This window comes from Nipponia nippon, unplaced genomic scaffold, assembly GCF_047370975.1.
Source record: "Nipponia nippon isolate SJK-2023a ecotype South Korea unplaced genomic scaffold, ASM4737097v1 scaffold_6, whole genome shotgun sequence".
Lineage (NCBI taxonomy): Eukaryota > Metazoa > Chordata > Aves > Pelecaniformes > Threskiornithidae > Nipponia > Nipponia nippon.
In genome coordinates, this window is record NW_028262380.1 from 82,946,101 (window position 1) to 82,969,678 (window position 23,578).

At 48.3% G+C, this 23,578-nt stretch overlaps 1 protein-coding gene across 13 annotated transcripts in view; it reads left to right on the forward strand.

Annotated features, from left to right (window-relative positions):
• Positions 1–23,578, forward strand: part of LOC104015875 (methylenetetrahydrofolate dehydrogenase (NADP+ dependent) 2 like) — a 73,891-nt gene that overhangs the window by 42,374 nt on the left and 7,939 nt on the right. For 4 of the 13 annotated variants that reach the window (XM_087736578.1, XM_087736579.1, XM_087736581.1 and 1 more), the window contains 3 exons: positions 5,406–5,526; positions 6,296–6,448; positions 6,742–8,415. In XM_087736578.1, coding sequence (XP_087592704.1) covers positions 5,406–5,526; positions 6,296–6,448; positions 6,742–6,796 — 329 coding nt within the window. In that variant the 3' untranslated portion in view covers positions 6,797–8,415. Of the gene's footprint in view, positions 1–198; positions 403–5,405; positions 5,527–6,295; positions 6,449–6,741; positions 8,416–18,707; positions 18,862–23,578 lie in introns of those variants that run through there. The other 9 variants (XM_087736580.1, XM_087736583.1, XM_087736585.1 and 6 more) reach the window with 6 other exon arrangements.

The window sequence follows — 23,578 nt, forward strand, 5'->3', positions numbered from 1 at the left end:
CTAATTGGGATAGACAATCTGGGTTTCTGATGGCCATTTCTGTTACTTTTCATTAGCGCTTGGTTTCTCGCTGTCTGCGGCATGAATGTTGATGCACACAAGTGAGAATGCAGCAAGCGTAATTTCAAGTGAATGCCGCTCATGACTGTTACTCAGTAGTTTCTTCCTTTGTTGCCATTTTGCTTTCGGCTATCGCAGCTTCCAGAGCCCTCTTCAGAGTGCTAGCTCTCTCTTTTCTTTCTTCTTTTCTGACTGAAATGTGAACTCAAGCTATTTACCTGCCAACATCTGAGACCAGAGTGCTGTGTTTATCCTGCAAGCTGCATTCTTGATGTTACTTCAGGTGCTAGTGATGTCATTGCTTTGGGAGAACTGTGCGATCTGGAGCTGAGGTTTTGGCAGGTCAGTAAAGGAGGAAAGGATTTGAACTGTGATACTTGCTAATGTCTTTGTACTTAAAAAAGAACATAAACATGCATACGAATCATCTTCTGTTAATTGTAAGTCATCACAGGATGTCTTACAAGCTTTTTTGTAGATCCATTAGCTTTTTATTTTTCTCATACAAGTTAAACTATTGGGGTTTTTGTCTAATTTGTCATAGTGGTACAGTGTTTTATATATATATATATATATATATACATACATCCATCCATACACTATGTATCTGGGTTTCATAGATGTCTTTTACATATATATATGTGTGTGTGTGTGTGTGAAGTCAAGATGATGTTGATGTTTGCCTGCAAGTAGTTTGATGTATCAGTGCAGCACTGTGGTCCGGTTTAGTGGATTTGTCTGGGACACCGTTCCTCCAGAGTTGCATACAGCAAGCAGGAGTATAATGAAGTAAAATATGCCGTGACTCGTTAAGGACCTTGCTTGTAGTATTTCTAGAAAGCAGGAATTATGGGTTATGTTTTAGCAAATAGGAGGCTTATTTACAGCGACACAGCCGTGTCTGTAACTGTCCCGTGTACCTTTACGCTAGCTGTGGCTGTGCAAGTCAAGTAGATAACCGTGCTTTTAGCTGAGGGTGTCTTCACCTCGAAGGTAGAAGCAAATTCACAAACGTACAAGCGCACGTTTACACGGGTAGCTAAAAAAATATTTCGGTGGACCTTTTACAAAGCCACTGTCAAGTCAGAAAACAGCATTTACAGAAAGAAGATGGGAAACAAATCTTTCAAGTGTCCCAAAGGAACTGGCTGTATCTCTCTGAAGTTTTCTTGTGGCTCCTGTTCCTGTGCGAGTTGAGTTTATAGTTTAGAAGCAAGGTTCAGCAATACCGGGTCCTAAGAAAATGAGTTCCTGGTTAAGTTTCACTGGAGGAACTGGCAGTTTCTTGTGGGGTCGCGAGTTCTCTGGGGAGTGAGGCGCAGTTTGTGGAAAACCATTAATTTCTGCTCAGTCCATTTGCCTCCTATTTACAAGATCACGTCCTGCTTCCTTATTGGAGGTTACATAGCCTTTACTTGTCACCAGTGCTGGGGCTAGGAAACACGAGGCTTGGTGATCAGCCGGGGCGAAGATGGTAGTGGAGAGGATCCCCGGCTGGGAGCTGACAGGGCAGGGATAAAGAACTTGTGATGCTGTTTGGGCCGAAGGGGAGCCTTTGTAGCAAAATGGGCAGCCAGGAGTAGGGAAGGGCTTGGTTTTACTGGGGGGAAAAAATGAGATCCCTTCGTCGCTGTGAGCTGCTGCTTCTGTGCAGCCTGTAAGGGAGGCCCTGAACCTGGGCCTGACCCCTTCCCTCCCTCCCCTTTCTGACTCTCCTGTTCCTCCCTGACGCACCATACTTGAAGGCTGAGCTGTCGTGGTCTTAGTGGCTGACTCTTTGTTGCCGGTCTGTCAGTTTTGGCATGCCCAGGCTTCCAGGTACCTGTAGTTCTGATTTCATGTCAGATCTTGCCAAGTGTATCTGTTTGAGTGAATCACTTGCAGGCAACTGTCAAGTGCTTACACAGCATGCTTTTCCTTCCTCACGTGACATGAAAGGGCACATGGATGTGTTTATTCAACAGCTTATTTAGTATCTAGGCGGATAATATGATTGAATTAGCATAATGCTCTGGGATGGGTTAGAAAATCATTCTTTTTGTTTTCAAGAGTCATCATTCTTTCCGAGGTAGTTTGTACTTTTGCGATGTCAAAATAATTAGCGCTTGGAGTTTTGGTGTATACATTTAAGATCTGGCCTTGCAACCCAGAGTGGACAAAGCTCTTGCGCCTGACAACGAGGGAGGAGCGTATTGTTCGTTTGTCACCTGCAAGGCAAGATGCTGGTCTCAAACGCATTCCAGGCAGGCTTCTGCTCTAGGCTGAGCTTTGTTTCTAACGAAGGTGCTAACTTTCACGGCACTCGGGGGAAGAGGTTTCACGAACCTGCGTGAAGGAAGGGTTCTTCCAGACGTGATGGAAGACTGGAGGGTAGATGGAAGGCTGCCACCTCTCGGCAGCGGTGGGGCAAAGGAGGAGGGGTGTTCTGGCCGCATGAATCCATCTGGTGGAAGCTTGCGTAGAGGTGGCTGGGCATTTCGTGCCTCTGGTTTATAAATTTGTACCTTCCTCGCTGTTTTGGTTTGGTTGTGTTTTTGTTTTGTTTTTTTTTTTTCCCCTGCATGGCAGAGACAGCAGTGAAATGTTAAATCTGTGCAGTAGACAGCTTCTCAGGGCCCGGCAGAAGAGCCGTACTTCGGGCGACAGGGAACGCACATTACAGAGTCCTGTTGAGCGGTTACGTTTAGCGGTTGGGTAGTGCACTGTTCAACTGCCTTTATGCTGGAAGTGTAATTCAAAACAGTTCGTGTTCAAGTGTTTGAGGAGAGGCACGAGGGAAGCATGAAGGTGCTGTTGCCTCTTGCCCGAAACTCTCCCCTGCAGAGCTTGGGTAGCTGGTCTGCAAGTACGTTAGGCCTAAGTGAAAATGGGCTTTTGCGCGTCTCCTGCGTCCCAGATCTCCTTGGCATGCTGAGCCCCGCAGCTGTGTTTACCACGTGCTTTGTTTTCCGTTGTGCTTTCCCCAGCGGTGAGCATCGTACAGTCCTCCAGTGCAGAAAATAGCATCGTCCATCTCTTGTCATAAAATCTGTCTTTTCTCCCTGAAATCTGTCCTTCCTGAAGCTGCTCTTCTCTTCCTTAAATCTGTCCCTCCAAGGCCTGGTCCTGTGCTGACTGCGCTCTCAGCCAACAAGCCTGTCGTCGGAGCCTGTCGGCAGCGTTCCCGGAGCCAGCCGGAGAAGTGCCAGAGCTCGATAGCAGCGCTCGCGCGTAGCCAGCGCCAGCTTCTTCCCTTGCAGAGCGTGTGGGTCCAGGCTATGGGTGTGTCTGCCCTACACGGGGCTTCCTATAGCAGAGATACCATTCTGGTTTCAGTGTATGGGGACGACCTAGCTGTGGAAGCGTGGAGCTCGCTGCTAGGTGATGCTGTACGCAAGTCGGGTCTGCAGGCCGCTTCAGGTGCTCCCCTGCCGCATCGTAGCGTGCGACGGAGGTAGGGCCTCGGTCTCGGCACATCCTGCGGTGTGCGTGTGTGCTGTCACTTGATTGCTAGGCCCAAACTGTGCATTTGGTTTGTAGTTCCTAGCACTGTGTTTCTAGCTTTAGGTCTGCCATCTCCACAGTGGGAAGTGATTTTTTTTTTTTTTCCTTTTTTTTCCTTACAAGAATGGAAAGGATGCCCTTTTCTCAGCCCAAAGAAGTTCATTTTGAAGCAAGACCTGTTTTTTTCCATTTCTGTAGCTTTTCCTGAGAAAGTGTAGTCAACCAAAATGTTCTTTTTCAAGCAGACTTGACTTGTTACTTGTTCTCTCTAAGTCTCTTGATAAGCTGGAAGTCTGATTACTCTGTCAGGTTTGAGAGGGCACTATTTTCAAAGTCGCGTTGTTTGATCTGAGTAGCAGCGATAGCATCGTGCCTCTTAGGTGTCCAAACTACATGATTCACAGCCCAAGTTGAGAATCGCTCTAACGTGCGGGCGTAGAGTAGAGCAGCTCTTTACCATCGCTTGTCATCTCTGTGATGGAGCCGCATAAAGGATGAAGAAAAAAATTTGCTTAGTTGAGTGCACGGGGGGGATTACTGCCGTTAAATGACTCAAACTGGAATTTGATTGGGAATTCGGGGGGTTGGTGCTCTTACTGCTCAAAAATTTGTCGTGGATCTCGAGCTGCCTGCAGGACGGCTGGAGGCTTACGTCTGTGACGGTGCTTCCATCAGCGTAACATCTCCAGACCTTGATTCAGCACTTCGTCAGAAAGCAAGGTTTCTGCTTGCCTTACCGTTGTGTAGTCACTCTGAGCAGACCTTGTCATCTTCCTACATGATGTTGTTTTTCTTGTGGTCATAACTGAAAGCTGCTGTTGACGTACTCGGTTAGGAAATCGCCTTCAGCCATCAGGAAAACAGTGCCCTGAAATAGCAAGACATTGCTTGGACACCCCACCCCACCAGCGATTCCTGTAACTGGATGGAGAGACCTCTTCAGACAGATACTGGCTTGGAAGGGGAAGCTTTTGAGCTTTCTCTTCATTTGCCGCACCCCTGCTCCCGCGTTACAGATAGGTGCCGGCCTCTGCGCTCCTTCTGCGCAGCGGGGCGCCTCGCTCTTGGGCTCAGGTGCTCTTCTGTCGGGATGTAACACTGATCTAAGATCCCCAAGACCAGTTTTGGCTTTGCCTTTATTCCCATTTGAGCCGCCGTGGTTGGGAATAAGGTAGTCATTTTCTGTGCTTTCAAAGCAGAAGCATGCTTACTGGTCTGGACGCATATAATTTTGCACGAGTTGAGAAACTTAACGGTCGTGGACCATGCTTTTGCAGAGGAAGACCATCCGGGCAGTCTTGGGTGCTTACAAGCGTAATGGGACGCTCTGCTGACGTGAGACCGTGGAGAATGGATGGAGGGAGCAATCCCACCGTTGACCACTCACTCATAGCTGTAGAGCTGACAGGCCGCAGTGTTAGAAATGCAATAGTCTGTCTTGTGATGGGGAGAAGAAAATAGGAGTTAATAATTTGAGTTCAGTCTGGGAAGCATACTGAAAACAGTTCAATGCTCTCATTGTTTCCTAAACCCCTGATATTCCTGGGGTGGCTTTTCTGATGGATTGCAGGTTGGATAGTGCTGATGTTACCCTGAGTTAATCGTCCGTAATCATTTTTATATACACTTGTCAAGAGCAAGTAATGTGTTTACAGTTTATTTTTTCTCTAAAGCTGTGCTGGAATGTCTTTGAAGCTTGTTCTGCTTAGCAATGTTGGAATCTGTTCATGAGACGTATTGCAGTAACTCTTAGGTATTAAGTGTCCTCTACAGGCAATGTCTGTTCAACTTGAGTTGTGAAAATATATTCAAATGATTTTTTTTTTCCCTAAATATAACATGACTTTTTTTCCTTTTGATAGTAGACTACACAGAGCAGCCAAAGCTCTTGAAGCTTATGCAGACGTGTCTCGAAGAACACCACAGCTATTGTATCAATGGGCTTTGCGCTTTCCACAGCGAGCTGAGGAAACCCATATGCAAGTAAAGAATTCTCCTTATAAGTATCCTTCTTAGAAAATAACAGTAGCATTGTTTCTTTGTCTGCTAGATGTTACTAATGTAATGTGACTAATTTTCAGCGGAGCGCAGCTTTCAAGTGCCAGTGAAGTATTTGCAGGCTTGAAGTTTGGCACAGGCTCGAGTGCTGCGGTGGCTCAGGACTGTTAATGAGGCAGTAGTGCTGAGCTAGCATAATATGAAGGAAGGGAGAGGGAAAATTCACAGCTTTGCAGGTCACTGCTGTGATGACATCTCAAATCACAACTGGTGCTAGAGTAACTAGTAGAGGAATAAGTAGATTTTCACAGTGCGCACAGTGAAGGGGGCAGGATCTTCCAAGATGTCAGCTGCAACTCCCTTACTCTGCAGCTGCTTACACACCCATCGGGACTGTGGTGGTCTTAAAATTTTCTAGGGTCCATACTGGGCACCTTTGGCCTTTGGAAACTTAACAACTGCTAAGCATCAGCAGAGCACGGTGCTCTTTGTCCACACGCTCTGCCATGAGGGTATGTTTAGACGGTGTTTGCCGCTGTGCCTGTGGTGCTTGAGCTAGCTTTAGACTAGATAGACTGGGGCAACTGGTAGTCTTGGTGGAGCGAAGAGGTTCTGACTGAGCACCGGATTCAGCCCATCCTCGTTTAGACTTGTTCTAAATGCTTTAAAGCTGATTAAAACTAGCATGTGTTTCTCAAATATAAAGCATAAGAAGTTCTGAATAACTTTTGGATGGTGTACATTTATTTTGTAGGTGCCTTGCAGGTTATAACGGAGAGAGGTGTGAACATCTAACGCTTAATTCGTACGCGCATAATTCTTACGAACGCTACATTGCTGTGGGAATTGGCGTAGGAATACTGACGAGCGGGATACTTGCTATCATCTACTGCTACGTAAGAAAGAGGTACGGGAGATAAGTAACCTTCTGATGACATTCATCTGAATTACAGTGTGCAGAGTTTTGAGGGCACTGGGTGCATGTTCTTGCCTGCCATTGATCTGCGGTGTGGTCTTAAAGGAGCTGACGCTCTATACCTCTGCTTTCCGATCGGCCGGTCGGGTCAAATGGTGCGATTGTCTGAAACATGGGTTTCTTTGGGGTGCCGAAATGAATTAGGCAATTAGATTTAGGTTCTGTTCAGACTGCTGTGGTTTTAGATTTGTCTGATTAAAATGACATGATGATGTCCATTTTAGATGCAGGAAATTGAAATCACCCTACAAAGTCTGCACGGGCGAGACGGCGTTGTGAAGATCTGGCGTTGGGACGCTTACCAATTTGCCTGTAAACGAGAGGAAGTTCTGCCGGGAAGGCCACCCCGCGCCATCTGGCAGGTACCCCAGCCTCGCTGATGAGATGAAATAAAGGGAATGACAGAGCAAGTACATAAAAGGAACTCCTGCAGAACGGACGGGCTCCATTCACTTTTGAAGAAAGACTTCCTCTTTTTAGTAAAGATGGTTACATGAGCAGGTCCAAACAGCCAAGGGTACTTGCAGCCCTCTCGATGCGCTCCTGTGGTTGGTATTTGCTGAGGGGAGGACTGGTTGGTTTTAGCTGTTTTCAGTCATTTCAAGCCCTAGTACAGTGTTCTGCCCTGGTCTTTTCTGGTTTTTTGGTTTTGTTCTTTTTTTTTTCTTTTTTTTTTTCTTTTTCTCCTCTGGAGGAAAAGCACAACCTGTCTCTCAATGGAGTTGTATTCTGAACATCACGTGCTGACAAGAAACCGTTTGGGTTTTGATTTCAGTGTCCGCTGCCTATCTGTGTGGATAAACAGCCCTCTTCCAACACAGCAGTTAAGTTCAGCGTGCTAAGCAAAGCCTAGGCTTCTGTTGCCGTAAAGGACAAAATCATAAAATGCTTGGGACTGAGGAAAATGGATGGTTCTCAAAAGCTTACTTAAACTTAGGAATAGAGAGTAAGCAATTCTTCGAAAGTTAGATCATGACACCTCTGGGCATGGCAAGTTCTTGCTGCTTTCATAAGCAAAGGAATCTGACATCTTGCTCAAAATGGATTATTGACTGTGCTCGTGACAAAGAACTCTGCTCTTCCCTGACGACATACAGCAGCTCGTCAGATTCACGGAACTTGGGGCAGAACATGACCTTGCTGCACCGTGATTTCAGCACAAGGCTTGGGTTGCTAGAGAAGCTGGAATTTTGTTATGAAACTTCAGTACAGCTTTGCCCAGGAAACAGACTCTCCTTAATCTGTTGTCGCTTTCTGTGCCCGATGGGGCCGCTCAAATAAGAAAGAAATGACCGCGTGGATTTTGTTCCACCCTGCACAAACAGATTACATATCAGATGCTTGTTTTTCTTCACTTTGTCTATGAAAAATCACAAAGGTAAAAAGATTTTGTTCAAGGAAAAGGGAAGAAAGTTGGTTCTGAAGACGGCGGCACTAACTGTGACTTCTCGCTGACGGTTGGACTGTTCGCCAGTGCCGATGAGACTGGAGATGGCTCTATAAGAGATTTTTATTTCAGCTGTTGCACGTTGTAGACGCATCCGCTGTGCTTAGTCATCTACGAGAAAAAGGCAGTTAGGTACTTTGTGGTTTTTATGGGGTGATATAGGCTCCTGAATTTAGGTGCCTTGCTGGAAGGCTCCATTTCTTTATGTGGGTTTATTTTCACAAGAGGATGCATGTCATGTGTTGGGGAAAAAAACCAACAACTGTGTATTTGTGAGACTACACTGATAATGCTGAAATGTGTATGAAAGGCTGGGTTTTGAAAGGGTAAATGTACACTTGGCACACAAGTGGTCTGAAGTTCAGTGGGGTTCTCGCACGGGGGATCCCGGTCAGGACCTGAGTTACCTTGGCTTTCCGTTTGATACGAATAAATAAATCGACACATCACACACTGTTTGGTTGGAGTCCCCGTGCAACAGACTGGAGCAAGTGACACGTGCGTACACAGAAAGGATGGTTGGTGAGGAGCTGGATGGGGACAGACACCAGTCCTTTCCTCTACACCTTGACATGGGCGTTTCGTTAGAGACACTGAGCTCATTTTCCAACTCTCAGCCTTTTTTTTTTTTTTTCTTCCTCATCTCAAGTTAAATCTTCACATCTCTGTGTTGTTTTTGTATTTCCTTTCTTCTGACCTTTTCTTAGCATCCACTGAGACAACTTCTGCTCTTCGTGATTTTTAAGTCGGCATGCAATACTTGCCCTAGCGTTTTCTGTGTCACATGTATGTAGTGAGAGGGCGAGTAGCTGTGAATTACAACCTGTGCATCCGCACACAGACACACACAAAAACACCCTTCGCCCCTCGCACGTGCTGGGCAGACCGAATGGAAATGCCGATTAGAAACATGCATGTCCTCAGGAAAACACAGGTGAGGGATCTTTCTCATCGATCTCGGAGAAAATTTTAGAGCTAGATCGGCCAAAGGATGAAAAGCCTCAAAGCTTTTGTCACGTGGATGAATCTCCGTCTCCGCAGGGGCTTGTCTCTTCCTGTGTGCCCAGGGCGAGTGTAGCATTCCCTTCTAGAGGACCGACGCTTCTGCGTCACAGAGGCTATGTCTTGGAGCAAACGTGCACAATAACACACCTTGCTCAGGGTGTACCTGCGGTGGTTACAGGAGTTGTATGGGCAGGAGTTTGAATAACTGGACTGCTGCTTGTCCAAAGGTGGCTGGATTTTGGATTTTGTTTGCTTTGAACCATTTGCCTGTCCTCTTACTGAATTTTTAGACACCCTTTACATACCAGTGGCCAAGCAGGTGCCTTGCAGGATGCGTAAGTGCTTCCTCAAGAGTATTGACTCATTGCAGTGAGACACTCTGTACCTATAGAAGCACACACTGACTTCCTTTTTTTCCTGTTTGGTTTAACATAACTGGGAAGGAAGGTTTATTTCAAGGCCACAATATAGCAGGAGACTAAATAGTGAAATGTTTTTTTCTAGTTTGCGTTCTGCTCCAAGGCAGCTGTGGAAGGGCTGCCGGTACAAGCTCGCTGAGATTTTTCTGCTAGTGGAAGAAACGCTGAAGGGGGAAACACCAGATGAGTCTGGGCTGTGCAAAATGAGACCTTGTGTAAGGGCAGAATGAGAATAAAAGGGAAAGATGAAGATGGGAAGAAGGAAGGAGAAGGAAGGGTTTGCTTTATTTTAGTTTTCCTTTTCCAAGTGGTATTGAGGCTTCCGGGAATGGATTGCTCTCCACCTGGGTGCTGTACGCCCTTTGTGCTGAAGCACAACCTCGGAGCAGGCTCCCAGCTTCTCGGACATCCAAGGCTGGTGGCACCAACACAGATGACAGCTTTCTCCATCCGTCTGCAGCGTTTATAGGCTGTAGCCCCTGTGGGAGAGGAGTGTTGTCATTGCAGTTGTAAGGGATTTCATCAGGCCCAAGCTGTGTTTGAGGCATCACTGCGTGAATGAATCACTCCGCTGTTTAGTGCAGTGACCCAGCCGAGGAAGTCTGCGTTGCCTCAGATCGCTTCGTGGAGTCAGCGGTGCTGAGCCCTGCCTTGATAAGTGACAGATGCTACTGGGCTAGTGTGGTGTGTTGCTGCTTACGGTGCTGAATTTCCTGCAGAACTGGCCTGGCAGAGGATCAGGACCGTCTCTCTTGGCTCATGTATCAGGCTCAGACTCCTTCTGTAATGGCATAATTAACAGAGTCATAAGCTTCTGCTTCCTATTAGCTGCATGTGCCAAAAACTGTCATGTCAAGAGGAGACCCTGTGTTTGTGTGGCTTTTCGGCAGTCCTGCATCAGCTTGGTTAGGGCACCAGCTCAGCAGGGCCAAGAGGGAGATGTTAAAGACTGGGACCCGCCTTTTCGAAGGGCAGAGCGCTTGCCCTGTGTTTCATCCTGGCTGGTGGAACCACACTGGCTTTTCCGGCAGCGCATCTCTCGAGCCTAGTTGCCCTTAAGCCACCCAGCCCTCTACCTGCTTCACTGGCATCTGCAGTCACCATGCAGGCGTACTTTGTTGCTAGTGCTTGGCTGCGACTTGAATCCCTCCCCTGAATTCAACACCCATTTTCTCTTGAAGCGAGTGGGTGGCCTGCAGTTTACCTGATCCCAGCAAGGTCTACCTAAAAGGGCGAGATGCGAGCCTGTGGAAAAGATGGCTGTCCTTTCCAAATACTGTGTTGAGTCTTGGAAGGAAGTGTGTGAGGAAGTGTATTGATGGCTCATGTTGAGAGTCCGCGGCGTCCCTGTCCTGCCTGCCTGGTAGGGTGCGCTGTCGATTAACAGCGGTGCCCGTGATTGCATACTGCTGATTCAGCAGCCAGGCCACTGGCCCATCCGGTCCAGTAGCCAGCCGGCGACTGCAGACAGTGCCAGAGGCTCCTGGAGAAGGTCTTAGAGGTCTGGTGGCAGGCAGGTAGGTAGGAGACAGTTTTCCCTCAGAGAAGGCTTTCTCTTATTCTCAGTATCAGAGAGTTATTTTTTTACATAATAACACAGCAGGGTTTCTGGTCCTTCCCCCTTGCTATTGCAACTCAGTTTCTTCTAGTGCATATTAAAAGTTAAGAACTGATTTGTGTTCATGGGGCTAGCGCAAGGCTAACTAGCCTATGGTTTGAGTGTAAGTGCTGGGCTGTGTCCTAAGAACTAGCTGTGAAACTGGTTACTTGCTAGTGACTCAGGACTTGATGCAAAAAAACAAAACACACAAAAAACCCCAACAAAAAACAACACAAACCAAAAAAACCCCAAAACTAAAACAAATAAAACAAAACCCAAACCAAACAAAAAAAAAATAATCAAATCCCCACAAATCATATGGCTCTCAGCAAGATGTTATAGCGTTGGCATTCTTTACGCCCATTGTATGTTTCATTTAATTTCTGGCCCACGAAATGGACTGTAGTTGGAAAAGCATCCCACAAAACGAAGGCTAACTTAGCTAAATAATGGGTCTAATAATTAAGTTCAGAATAGCTCCTCTGACTCCTGAAGCTTGCGGCCCTTAATGGCTTTGCCCTTAGACGAGCATCCCTACGAAGCAAGGCAGTGCTTTGGGGATGACGTGCGGTGGAGAACAGTTGGCCCTGGAGACAGGGAGGCATCGAAGTTTTCAAACATGCTCATAGTGCCGCAGCTGGCAGATCCTTCTTCTGCTCCTTTGAGTTCTTCTAAGAAATGGTTCTCTAGTAGATCGGTTACACACTAGCACTCTTGAGAGAGCGCAAAGAGGGACCAGTCTGGGTAAAATGGGAGTTTGATGGCAAACAGCAAGTTTCTTTTTGATTATTCATTTCAATTCCACATCTGGTATGACACGAGTGCAATTTTTTTCTTTTTGTGCTTTAACTTCTGGAGCTAGTCAGAGAAGTATCGTAGCAAAATGTAAGCGTGTGAAATAAAACAAGGTGCTTGATGCAGATAAGTAAGCTGAAAGGCTGTATTCCATCAACTCCAGCCTGTCCTAGGTAGGGTCTGCAATAGCCCTGCTCGTTTCAGTAGTTCCTGGCACGAAACCAAACAGCTTCATGGCAGTGGGGTAGCTGGATCCAGCCTCTAGAAAAAGAAGCACAAAAAACAAGGAGCTGGGAAAAATGCACTGGTTATTGCTTGCGTTTCAGGGTGGCGCTGCGGTGGCCCCAAGGTGCCAGTGAGCAAGTTGCCCTGCTGACGGAGGGGCTGATAGCGCTGTCTGCACAGCTGGGTGCTCTGTGGTCTCTGCATTGCAGAGCTCTGACGGCATCTGCAGCGATGCTCTCGCACGTCATGTTGTTAGCCTTGCTCTGAAGAGGGAAACGCCTGTAGAGGTCCCTCTTGTACTACAAATCCAGGAAATCGTTTGGGACTCCTTCTTTACGACCCAGTTAACCAACAAACAAAAAAAAAGTGCAGGTACTCATTAAAAGCTCAGTGTAAGTAGTCATTAATTATCATGACAGCCATAAAATCTTGTACTATGAGTGGACTTTGGGCTGCTCCTACTCTCGCTGAACTGAATGGGAGCAAGAGCAGGCTCTGTCGGAAGCAGCGCTTCGTAAGCTGAAGGAGGTGTCCCAGCGCAGGCGACACCACTGGTTTGTGCAGGAGAGGAGAAGGTTTATTGTGCAATAGCTGGGAGCACAGTTAGGCCGGGCCCCTTTTGCTCATTGCTGCGCGGGTGGGAAGGGCGCGCTCTCGCGCGGCTGCGGGGGTTAGGAGCTGGGGCACAGGCCCCTCAATGAGAGGTTAGATGCCTGCAGGGAGAAGAGGTGAAAGCCTCGTTTCTGGGACACCTGGTGAAAAGATACAAGACAAAATAGAGGCACAGAAAAGGGCACATTCCTTCTAAACTGCATGAAGCCAGGCATCGGCATAGACCCTGGGCCTTTGGCCTGCCCATCCAGGATCTAGGTGACTGCTTTTCTCCTCTTTGCAGACCAACGCTTTGACTTTATATTTAAGAGAGGATTTATATCTTAGGCAGAGGCCCAAGGCCTGGAAAGAGAGCCAGGTTGCTGTTTGCTGGATTTGGTGGCCATCTTGTTAGTGGAAGGACAGAAATTAGTAGCACCAAAGCCTAGTAAACCTTTTTGTCTGTCTTGCTGGGGCTTCAAATTGGTAAATGTTCACATAGAAAAGGAAGTCAAAATGTAAGCGGTAAGTGACACACAAAAATAAGCAGAACGCTCGGACGACTTCTGTCATGGAGTCTTCCGTGTGTCTGATTTTTAAAGATTAGTTATGGTCCGTGTCCTGTTATTAAGTCCACGTAGAAGCAGCAGTTCACATCACAACATAGAGGCTGCCGTATAGCTGCTCCAAACCGATTGTTAGGTTGTGTGAGTCAAATGACAATTTTCTTTTTCTTTTTTTAAATATAAACATAAAAATAGTCTGTGAGACAAAATTTCCCAGACAAGTTTGAGCATTTAAAACAGTTTTTACCCTTTCTGTGGAACAATTCAAGGTAAGCTGAACTTGGGAGTCGAGGCATGTCGTGCATAGCCGTTTTGAGGGAGTTTTCCATCTGATTGTTTTTTGCCTTGCTGTGGAAATAAGGCGACCTGTGAAATGGACCTGTAGCTCTGGCCTCAGTTTTCCAACTCATAAAAAGGTCACAGGTATCAAAATGCGAAGTTGTGATTCCATTTCTACCATCAAGTCACTTAAACGCTAATTTTCAATGAAAACTTTGTGTTGAATTTATCTGGTGAATGGTGGCAGACAAGTTTCCCTGTACAGATTCCCTAGCGATGTTTCTTTTTAACAGTATCTTGTCCTTTAATAAGCAAGACAATTGGCTGTACTTTGAACACCTGATATTCAAATGTCAAGCTGTGTTTCCTCCTCGTGACTGACCAAAACGCAGCACGGCAGCATCGCCGTTGGCTGATGAGAGACAGGCTGATGGAAAGCCAGCTGAGGCGGCCAGCGGGGAAAGGCTGCCTAGGGGGGTTCGTCCGGGAGCCCCGAGTTGAGTGCCTGTACCTGCTGCCTCAGACCTGGATTGCTCCGTGAAATAGGCTACGCTCTTTGCTTTTTTTGGGTCTTTTTGTTGGTAGCGGAGAGGCGTGGGGAGTGCAAGAACCCTTCTTCTGTCTTCCGCGTTCAAGACTGGCGTGCAAAGCTGCCTGTCCATACCTCCATCTGACAAATAGCACAAGCAGGGTTGAGACATGAGAGGACAGGGCCGTGCTTTGCAAGAGCGTCTGACTAACTCGGGCAAAGCTAATTTGTTTGACATAATTTCTGTACGTAAGACTAAGTCTGTTTGTGTCCCATTGTTATGGCAAATCCCATGATGAACTGCGTTTTATTGACATCTGCCGGCCGTTTGATAGAGCCCGGCAGCAGATTTGAATATGAGCACTGTTCCAGGAAGCTGTCTTAATAGATACTAATTCAGAATTTAAAGGTTGCGGGGCAACCGATGGGCCTCGCAGGTAGCTGTGACGGCTTTACGTAACAGGGAGGACCTGGGCCCTTCGGCGCATCCCTGCTTCGCGAGCCGGGCAGCCCGGCAGCCGCCCGTTGGGTGGGTGAAGCAGGCCGAGGTGACTCGGCGGCAGGCAGGGGCAGCGAGGGGGGACCTTGAGTTCCAGGCTGTTCCACATAGCCAGAACATGCCAAGAGTTTTGGGCCTTTCCCCCTTTTTTAAGGCTACAGCACCGCACGTTCGTGTGCGTTTATTAGAGGGGTGCTGTTCAGGAGGAGAAACGCAAGGAGGGCCCCCAATTGGCCTTGTCTGTGTGTGTGATTCTTGGAAACTCTAAGCATCTGAAGCGTTGGTTTGTTGGGTACAAGTCTTTGTAGCTCTGGCACGACACTTGGAGGACTTTGGCAGCCTAATCTGCCTTGCGTCTCTAGCACTGCAAGTGCTGAAGCTTGGCAAACTGGGATTTATCATCGTTGTAGGCGTGGGCAGGGGAGGGAGAGGAGCTTCTGGCAAGGGTGGGAAGGGAGATGGTGCAGCTGGGTTTCTGAGCGGGACACTGTGTCTGCCCTGTCCAGGTGAACAGGGCTTAGGTATGCGTTGGTCCCAGTCTTGGCTGCTTTCAAGGAATGCAGCCTTACTGACGTTAGCGGCGTTGGTGTTGATCCGTGAGCGCTGAGGATTTCCCTTGCAATGGATAATGCCAGTCTAGAAGAATAGCCAGCCTGTCTTTATAGTATTCTTCTTCTTATCCAGCAAGGGAAATAATTGAATGCACAATTCCCATTTGATTGGGCTACGGGGCCTAATCTTTCTGTCCAACTCGAGATCCGTCGTAGCCCCTATGCGAGCGTGAGCACGCACGGCTCGGCTTACGTAGCCTGAAACAACAGCTCTTAACTTTCCCCGCTGGATGTGCGGACCCCTGTGAAGAGAACACAGGTACCGGCGGTAGAGCTGGCTTTAGTAGTTGCGTTGCAAACGCCCCTTTTCTTTAGTTCATGGGCTGGTGGCGTAAAGGATCGGATTGAACGAAGGCGCGTCTGATTTTGCTCCGGTCGCCGAGCAGGCAGAAAGTTAGCCCTGTTCCAGCAGTGCCTGTGGCTCCCTTTGCCCTCTCGTAACTGGGTAGCGCTTGCACGAGCTCCCGTGTGTGTCCAGCGGTTAGAGGTTAAAGCATGTTTTTTTTCTCATTTTCCAGCTAAAAGTAACTTTATAGCTCCAGCTGCCCAGAGATGACTTCTGTGGTGTCTGCTGCCGCTCTCAGAGCAGTGCCCTTTCAGGCTGTCCGGGTTAACCAAGTGACCCGGCACACCGAAACGCAGGCAGGACTCCCGAGGAGCTGAAAGACGGGAAATTCTCTTGCCCTTTCCCCTTGCCTTGCTAATGCGTCTCTTGACTTTTTTGGTGGCACGTTCGCGACTTCTCATGTGCAAATATATCTGAAAGTTCTCCTCCCTCAGGCGCTTCTCGGCCATCTCCCGAATTCCTTCCTCCATCGCTAACTACTTTTTCCATCAAGATTACAGCAGCAAAAAAATGTTCTCTATGGGCTAGGTGCTCCCCTGTGCGTGAAAAATGTGCGCAGGAGCCAAGAAACACCAGGAGTTTCTTCCCGATTGTTCCCGAGAAGAATGGGGAGTGACGCAGGCAAAGGGCATGACCTTACACCAACACACACGCTCCGAGGCCTGCACAGAAACGGCCGTGACCTCAGCGAAACCCTCAGGAGTTTCCTTAGGGTTCCTTACCCCCCCTACCGACGGGGGTAGTCGCACCGAGTCGTGTGGCCCCTCATGTTCCTCCCTCACCCTTTCCTTCTGGTCCGGCGTGGTTCCTTTCAGGTTCGTCCTTCCTGGCCTACCCAAAGCAGGTGTCCCCGCTTCCCACCAAGAGCGAGTGCCTCCACGCAGAAGGAAAACACCTAGGTTTACTCTGGGCGGAGACTATTCCCTTGCACAGGGCGCAGGGGAGAGCTGCCAAGAAGCAGTTGAACCCCGTTCTGAGCTCTGCCGAGGGCTGGGCTGCACCCCACTGAGAAGAAACCGTGAGAGGTCTCACGGGGCTGGGAGGAAGGGTGGAACCTGCTGTCCTTGCTTTCCTCTCCTGTTACTCCGGGCACGTTTGCACTGGTTCGACCTTCTCAGTTTATTTAGGCAGAGGGAAGCCACCGCTGTGCGGGGTACTGCTATAAACGTGTCCGGTGCCCTCTTGCAATTCAGGTGCCATTTTCAAACTGCAGCCTGGAAGGTCTTTAGAAAGGGGTATTTAAGGTGATTCCCAGTAGGGTTGTTTGACTGCTTTTTAAACCATGAAGTGTTTGTGAAATGAAGCAATTGAATGCCTCCACCGAAGGCTTTTCAAGAGAAAAGTAGGGATCTGCGATTTTCCCAGTTAGCTCTGGCCTAACTCCAAGCCCTGCTGCAGGCTATAGTAAAACATCTGTTGACTTCAGTGGATGCAGACTTAGGCTACTTGCACCATCTGAGTCCTGGGTATTTGGGCATTTATGTCTTTTGAGAGCCATGGGATTCTTAAAAGCTCCCATTTTTTTGTGGTGTTTTCCTTAGGAAGAAGTACCATGATAGATAAAAAGAGCAAGGTAAGAGGTACAAGCCAACGTGCTATCCAGTAACAGCAACTCGTAAACATAAGCATGCTTCCAATATTACTAAAAGGTTAAAAAATGCTGGGTGGAGGAGAAAACTCGGGGGCACTTGACTATATATGGGCACAGTTTGGATAGAGGCTGTTGAAATCCTGGGCGTTTTTCCATCAGGTTCACGAGGCTTTGGAGCAGACCCTGAGTGGCTCGTGGTTCCTGTGACGCAGGAGCATCTGGGGGCATCCGTCGCCTTTGGGCCCCTGCCTCTCCTCTTCATGCAGATGGAATCGTAGCAGAATTAACCTTGTCGGTTTTGAGCAGCGACTTGTGAAGTAGCACCTGACGGCAGCGGGAATTAGACTTCGTGTATTTCCGTAGGATTTCTATATCAGCCATCCATCAGTCGTTCATGCCTACCGCAGGACTTCTGGAGACGGTGTGCGTTATCCGTCATTTAGGTGAATTAAAGCGAGAGTGCTTCTCTCCTTCAAAACAAATAGTTTTACCTATTGGTATTCAAAGAAAACACGGTGCGGATATGAGCCGAATTTCCTTGGCCTTCAAAACATTTGCACACGTTTGTTTAAGAATGCGTATTGCTTTGCTATTTTTTCATTCTTCCTTCAGCGCTTTAGCTGCGTGCTGCCACACGCAGAATTTCTGTTAGGCCAAACGATATTTTCTGTGATCAATGTCCAGTTGACGTGGAAATGTATAGTCCAGCGTTGACAAAGGCGCCCTGCGTGTACGATAGAAAATCTCTGACTTTAATGTGCACCCCATCCCTTGTGCTGATGCAGAGTTGAGGCTCTGACTTAGATTTCAGGTGTTTTGGTAATGTTGAAGAGCAACTTGGTCTTTTATTTCTCGTAACAAAGATCGTTTTTAACTTAGATCTCGAGTTCGCACAGGTCATTGCGTGTGGAGAAAGCCCTGCAGAAAATATCCCATTATCCTTGAAAGAAATCAGTTAGGAAAACAAAAAACCCAGGCCCAAAACCCAGTAAGGTGGGGGAGAGTTGGATCCCACGTGCCCGCTGCCGTGTCCCTCCCGGGCCCCGTATGAGTGTTTGGAGCGGGGGGCTCTGCCGTGGCGCGGTGGCAGATCTGTGTGCAAAAAGACGCAGATCGGGGCCTGCGCGGTCTTCGTACTCTGCGCAAAATCTGTGGTCCGGTCCTTCCCACGCGTTAAACTGCTCCAAGGTTTATGGTCTTACGCAGAGTGCAAAAATGATAATAAAAATAACACAAAATTACATTTCCATATGATTTAACGCGAGTCACTGCCAAAGAAATCTAAGCAAAGGTTTCCACGTATCACAAGGAATTATACGGTACAAAAGCAGTTTGCACCTGCTTCAGGAGGCCTGTTATTTCAGGAGCTTGAGTTCAAACATGAGTCCGTCTCAAACTGTAGCCCTTCTAAACCTCCTGTCTCTTTTGTAAAGCGACAAGCTACCTGGGTACAAGACGTGAGCTAAAAGTTTATTTGGCCTGTGCTAAGGGTGAGGAAGCAGCAGAGGGAATAAAGCGTGGGTTGATTCGCAGAGAACGCCGCGCAGAGGATCTGACGTGTCCCAGCTTGCAGAGTAAATAGACCGAAGGGACAAAGTGGTCGTCACATTTGAATATAATGACCTGACAGTTTTGCCGCTCTTAAATCTCTCTCCTTGCTCAGCTTTCAATTGTCATTCTCCCACAGCATGGCTCGGGGCTGTAGCATCAGGAAGAGGAGTCTGGGAGGCAGCCGGTGCTACTCCGGCTCACCGTCCACGGAAGAAGCGATCCGTGAGCAGGGCAGGAGTCGGGATCACCGGAGACGCAGGTGCAAGTCTCGGCCTCTGCACGTGCATTCGGTGAGTTGCAGATGCTGCGCGTGCCTCGCTGCTACTGTCGGAGAAGTATCAAAATAGCTACAGGGATGCCGCAGGGGTGGAACCATTACAGACTGTGAAGGTAGTTCATAGGTGCTGGGGGACGGTAAACCAATACTTAAGTAACACTTTGCATCCGTAGATGGAAAACCGGTCTCGCCCTCAGCGTGCGCTGTGGGGGAAGCGGGCAGCATTTCAGCAGCCAGCTGAAATTCCGTGGAGACTCCCCTGGCCCATCGCACTGCAGAGAAAGTGGAGGGTTCTCTGTCTCTTCTTTTGCCTTTGCTGCGTGCCTCCTTCAGCCCTGCCATCCACAAACAACTGGGGGGCGTTTCGGGTGTTACTAATTTAATGAAGTGGTTTTAGGAATGTTTTACCTCTCTGGAGCTTTCATAACATATACTAATAGAGGCTTTTGGCAAGAGCAGTAAAGCAAATTGCTCCCACCCTCTCTTAGCATGCGGTAAGCAGTGTCTATCCCAGCAGGCACGTGACTGAAAGTCTGAATGCAGCGCGGCACCTGGTAATCTGGGAATGCCCTTGTGAGACACCCAGGCTTCTGTGTCCGGCACAGAAGCGCCAGCCTCTGCCCTCCCACGCTCTCCTTGCCCGTGATCTCTGCCAACTCGTGCAGTTCTCCGGAGCCGCTGATTTTTGAGCTGGTGGGGAACGTTCTGCCACTGGGGTTGCACATCCTTGCACCATGGTTGCCTCTAAGCCTTAATTTCCTTTGCTTTTGAGGGCTTGCATCAGACTTTCGGGCACTATTGAACAGAGACTTTTGCATTTATCTGCCTACCTAGTAAGGGAAAGGTAAGCAATTTTTCTGCTTTAAATGCCTCTCATATCTCCCCAAGGGCATTTAGTTATCTCATTCCTTAGCTGTAGATACACTTGTAGTGGGTGTAAGTTACAGTTTCCTCCCGCTTTATCTGCAAAGCAATCTGAAGCCCAGGTGGGTTCATAGTGCAATACGCAGTGATTTACCTTAGAACAGGTAGCGTCAGGACTTGACGCCGCTGCCCTTTCCTCATTGCTTTAAATTAAAGAAAAAGGTTGTGATCATTTCGTTTACAGCGAACACCTTTTTCAGGTGCGGTTGTCTGTGCTCAGGTGGTGCTAATGATGGTTGGAGGTGTGAAAACCAGGCCCAACATTTCCCACTTGTGGTGGCAGCAGGAATGGCACCAGGGCAGCCTGTGGCCCCACATAGGTACAGCCAAGGCTGCTCTCACAGCCAGAGCCAAGGCTGCTCTGAGTGGCTCAGGGCATGTCAGGAGCGGTCTCTCCTGCCCTCCCTTTCCTTTCACCCAAGTGACTGGCATAGGAGGAGAGGAGAAGAAAATGGGGGTCCCGTGTAAGAAGGTTTTGGTGACATCGGCCCCACTGAGGTTTTTCTGGGAATCGGACTGAAATGAGACATGTTCTAGTTTTCTCTTGCTTGTGACACAGCACATGACTCATGTCCTTTTTACCAAGGTCTGGGGAAGTGTGTGTGCAGCGGGGAGGAGATGCAGAATGGGAAGATCGTGAAACGTAGGAAAGCTTACCTCGGACTCCCTGGAGTTCTGTGCAGGATGAACGAGACTTGCAACTCCACTGCCTTTTCCTGGTTTATACTGAGGACTGTTGGGAAGAAAAATCATTGCAAGACCACCAGGTGCCGGTGTGTATTTTGTGCCAGGCAATCTCGGCTTCATGCGCTGCTGTTCTACCCGGTTGCTCTTCAGGATCGATACGATAAAAGCAGCAAAGGAGGGTGATGGCTGTAGGGGATTGGAGCTGGGAGATGGGAGAGGATGGAAGCGTGCTGGTGACGGAGAAGGCGTGGCTGGGAGATGAGCTATGCAGCATCCAGCTGGGAGCAAGGGGAAGAGAAAAGCTGGGTTTTAGAGCAAGCCCAGCTAGTAGCCAGCGAGGATTGTTACATGCCGCACGTGCGGCTAGAGGAAAGGGACGCCTTTGCGAAAGAAGAGCTCGTGAAGCTGGGGAATACAATGCAGCCACAATTCAGGGACAGAGACGTAGCTAGGGGCCTGTCGTGGCCCTTCTAAAGAGGCCAGGGTAGTAAGCTGTGCCCTCTTTACCTTCAGAACTATCTTTAGCGAGGACAGTAAGCTGGGCTGGTTTGGATAGACAGCTTTTACTGCAGTGCATGGCTTGACTGAGTGTCTCTGTGGGGTAGATAGCATCTTGGATGGGAGAACCGTATATGTTTTCTGGTCAAGGGTACGACAGTCGTGGGGATGTGGGAGCTGGGGGAAACCATCTTGACTCAGAGAAGCATTGAAGTCCATGGGGACAGCATTAGGATCTGTGTCATGTGCAGACCCCAGGGGTTTGGTAAGAAACAGCCCTTAACTTCTAAGGGCACCAGGTAGCTGAGACAAGACCTCTTTTAGATGCAACTTGTTTGGAGACAGCAACAACATACGTTCTTATGAGGACTCCCTCACCTGCCCAAACAGCATTTAAGGTTGGGTCAGCTATTATTTTTTGAATGCTTTACTGGCGTCTGACCTTATGCTAGCACATAGTTGTAGCCTGGAGTTACAGTTCTTCAGGGCACTTGTTTTGGAGCTAAGGACGGACTGTCAGACAACTTCGCATCGGTGTGCTCCCAGGAGTGGGTTGTTCACATGTGGATTAGGAGTGACAGAACTCGGTGCTTCTACTTCTCCTGCACCCAGGGTTCTTACTGTTGTTCCTCTTGTTAGCTTCCGAGCTTCCCTCTGCACGAAGGCAACTCCTCCATCCCCCAGGGCGAGCTACCCAGTCAGTTAAATATGTGCCAGCCGGGGTAGGCGTGCATTGCTCTTAATACAGTATTTAGCTCAGAAGGAACTTTTGGCCTCTCTGTAACTCTGCAGAGGGGATATGTCCTGAGGTGCCCTGCTAAAACACGAGAGGTTAGTGTTACGACTTCTTTTTGAAAGGTATTTTTAGCTTTACTGCAGAAAACTTGCAGGATTATGGATAGGTATCTAACTGTTGACCGTTAAAACGCCCTATTTTGCAACACCGAAGGAATTCCCAAGAAAATGTTAGTTTTTTTCTGTCTCTATGTGTACACGTGCGTGTCGCAGTCTTCATTCAGGTGGAGTGGAAGTTTATATGAAGGAAAAGAAACCCTACCTCTAGGTGAGGTGTAGCAACAAGAATTCAGAGCACTGTAATTCCCTTGCTTTCTCTACCCGAATGAGAACGACACGGCATAAGCCTGTGGAAAATGATGACAACAGAAATGTATTATTCCTTTGATTTATAGTTCCCCAGCAAATGCTCTAAGGACGTACCAACTCCACAAACAATTTGTAGAAGCCGTGAAGTACAAACATTGGTACGTGCAATTAGAGGGAATTGTTGTGGTCAGTGACAGTTGTGCAATGTAACCAGTGAGGTTTTAGTAGAGGGACACTTACTGCAGATGAGCATGTATCAAACTGCTCTATTCTGAGCTTGCAAGTACAGCTGAGGGGTTTCCAGCAGGATACTTACGGATTGTTAATATCCTGTTTATGAAAGCCATGTAAACAAGCAAAGGCCATTGCCCAAAGGCTCCGATGTTATTTAGATCTGCGTAAAAGACGATTCCAACGTTTGCAATACAGTCAGCAGCTCTGATGTTATGTGACACGGTAATCACGGTTGCCCCAATGTCATCAAATGCATGCAGCAGTGCGCAGCGTGTTGCCCAAGAGCGCTCCAGTAGAGAGGGGAAAGAGACTTGCGCAGAGACCTCTTTTTTTTTAGTTTAGTTAACCTACGCGCCCTTCAAAGTGGTTGATTTGGAAAGATGGATAATTAGCTTTGTGTACAGCAGCCCTTCCTGGAAACCTCTCTCCTGGTTCACAAAGGGGAATGTTACAAGAGCAAAACAGGGGGAAGGGTTGAGAGGCTGGGATGGAGGCAAAAGAGCGGGACCGTGTTCTGCATGGGCTCTCGCATCTGCCTTGTTTGGGCCAAGACAGGCCGTCTGCTGTGCTAACTTCGTGGTCTGCGTTTGGGTTGATGTCAGGCTGCTTGTGTGCTTGGTTTGGGCAGGGCGGGTTAATCTGGATGCGGAGCTGGAACGCGGGTGCGTTAGATGTGAAGGGGTGACCTCTGCTGTAGGCACCCTGCAAGTCAGCGGCCAAAAGTGTCTCATCCTGAGCATCTGATGTGCAGCCTCTATTTGAACACTTACAAAAAAGTAGTTTTCAGGGATGCCTATTTTCTTTCTAAGTCCTGTGGAGGGACTGTTGATATTGAGGAGTTTAACTAGATTTGGAGACCTAACTTGGGTTTCGCAGCTTTGGCTAGCTGACCCGTATCCATGGCCCTGTTTTTCATGTACGAAGGACAAAGGCCCTGGCTGCAGGAGCCTTGATCAAGAAGTGCCGGCTCTAGCTTAATGCTGTTCTTAATTTAGTAACCGACACCAATCTAATTAAACCCAGCCCTGGCCTTTGTCCTGTCCCACTTGATTTACACACATGCGCTCCGAGTGTCATAAAGGAAATCTCCTGCATCTCTTAAATAGCATCAAGCTGCAGGAACGAGGCCGAGGGGGTGGATGTGTCGATACCACGCAGAGGAGTTACCCGTGGAAGTGTCACAGTCAGCTGACGGGCTGCTGGCACCTCTCCCCCGGGACATCCAGTTGCAGATTCCTCTCCTGGTCCCATCTCCCATGCACGCAGCAGGTGACCAGCACCCT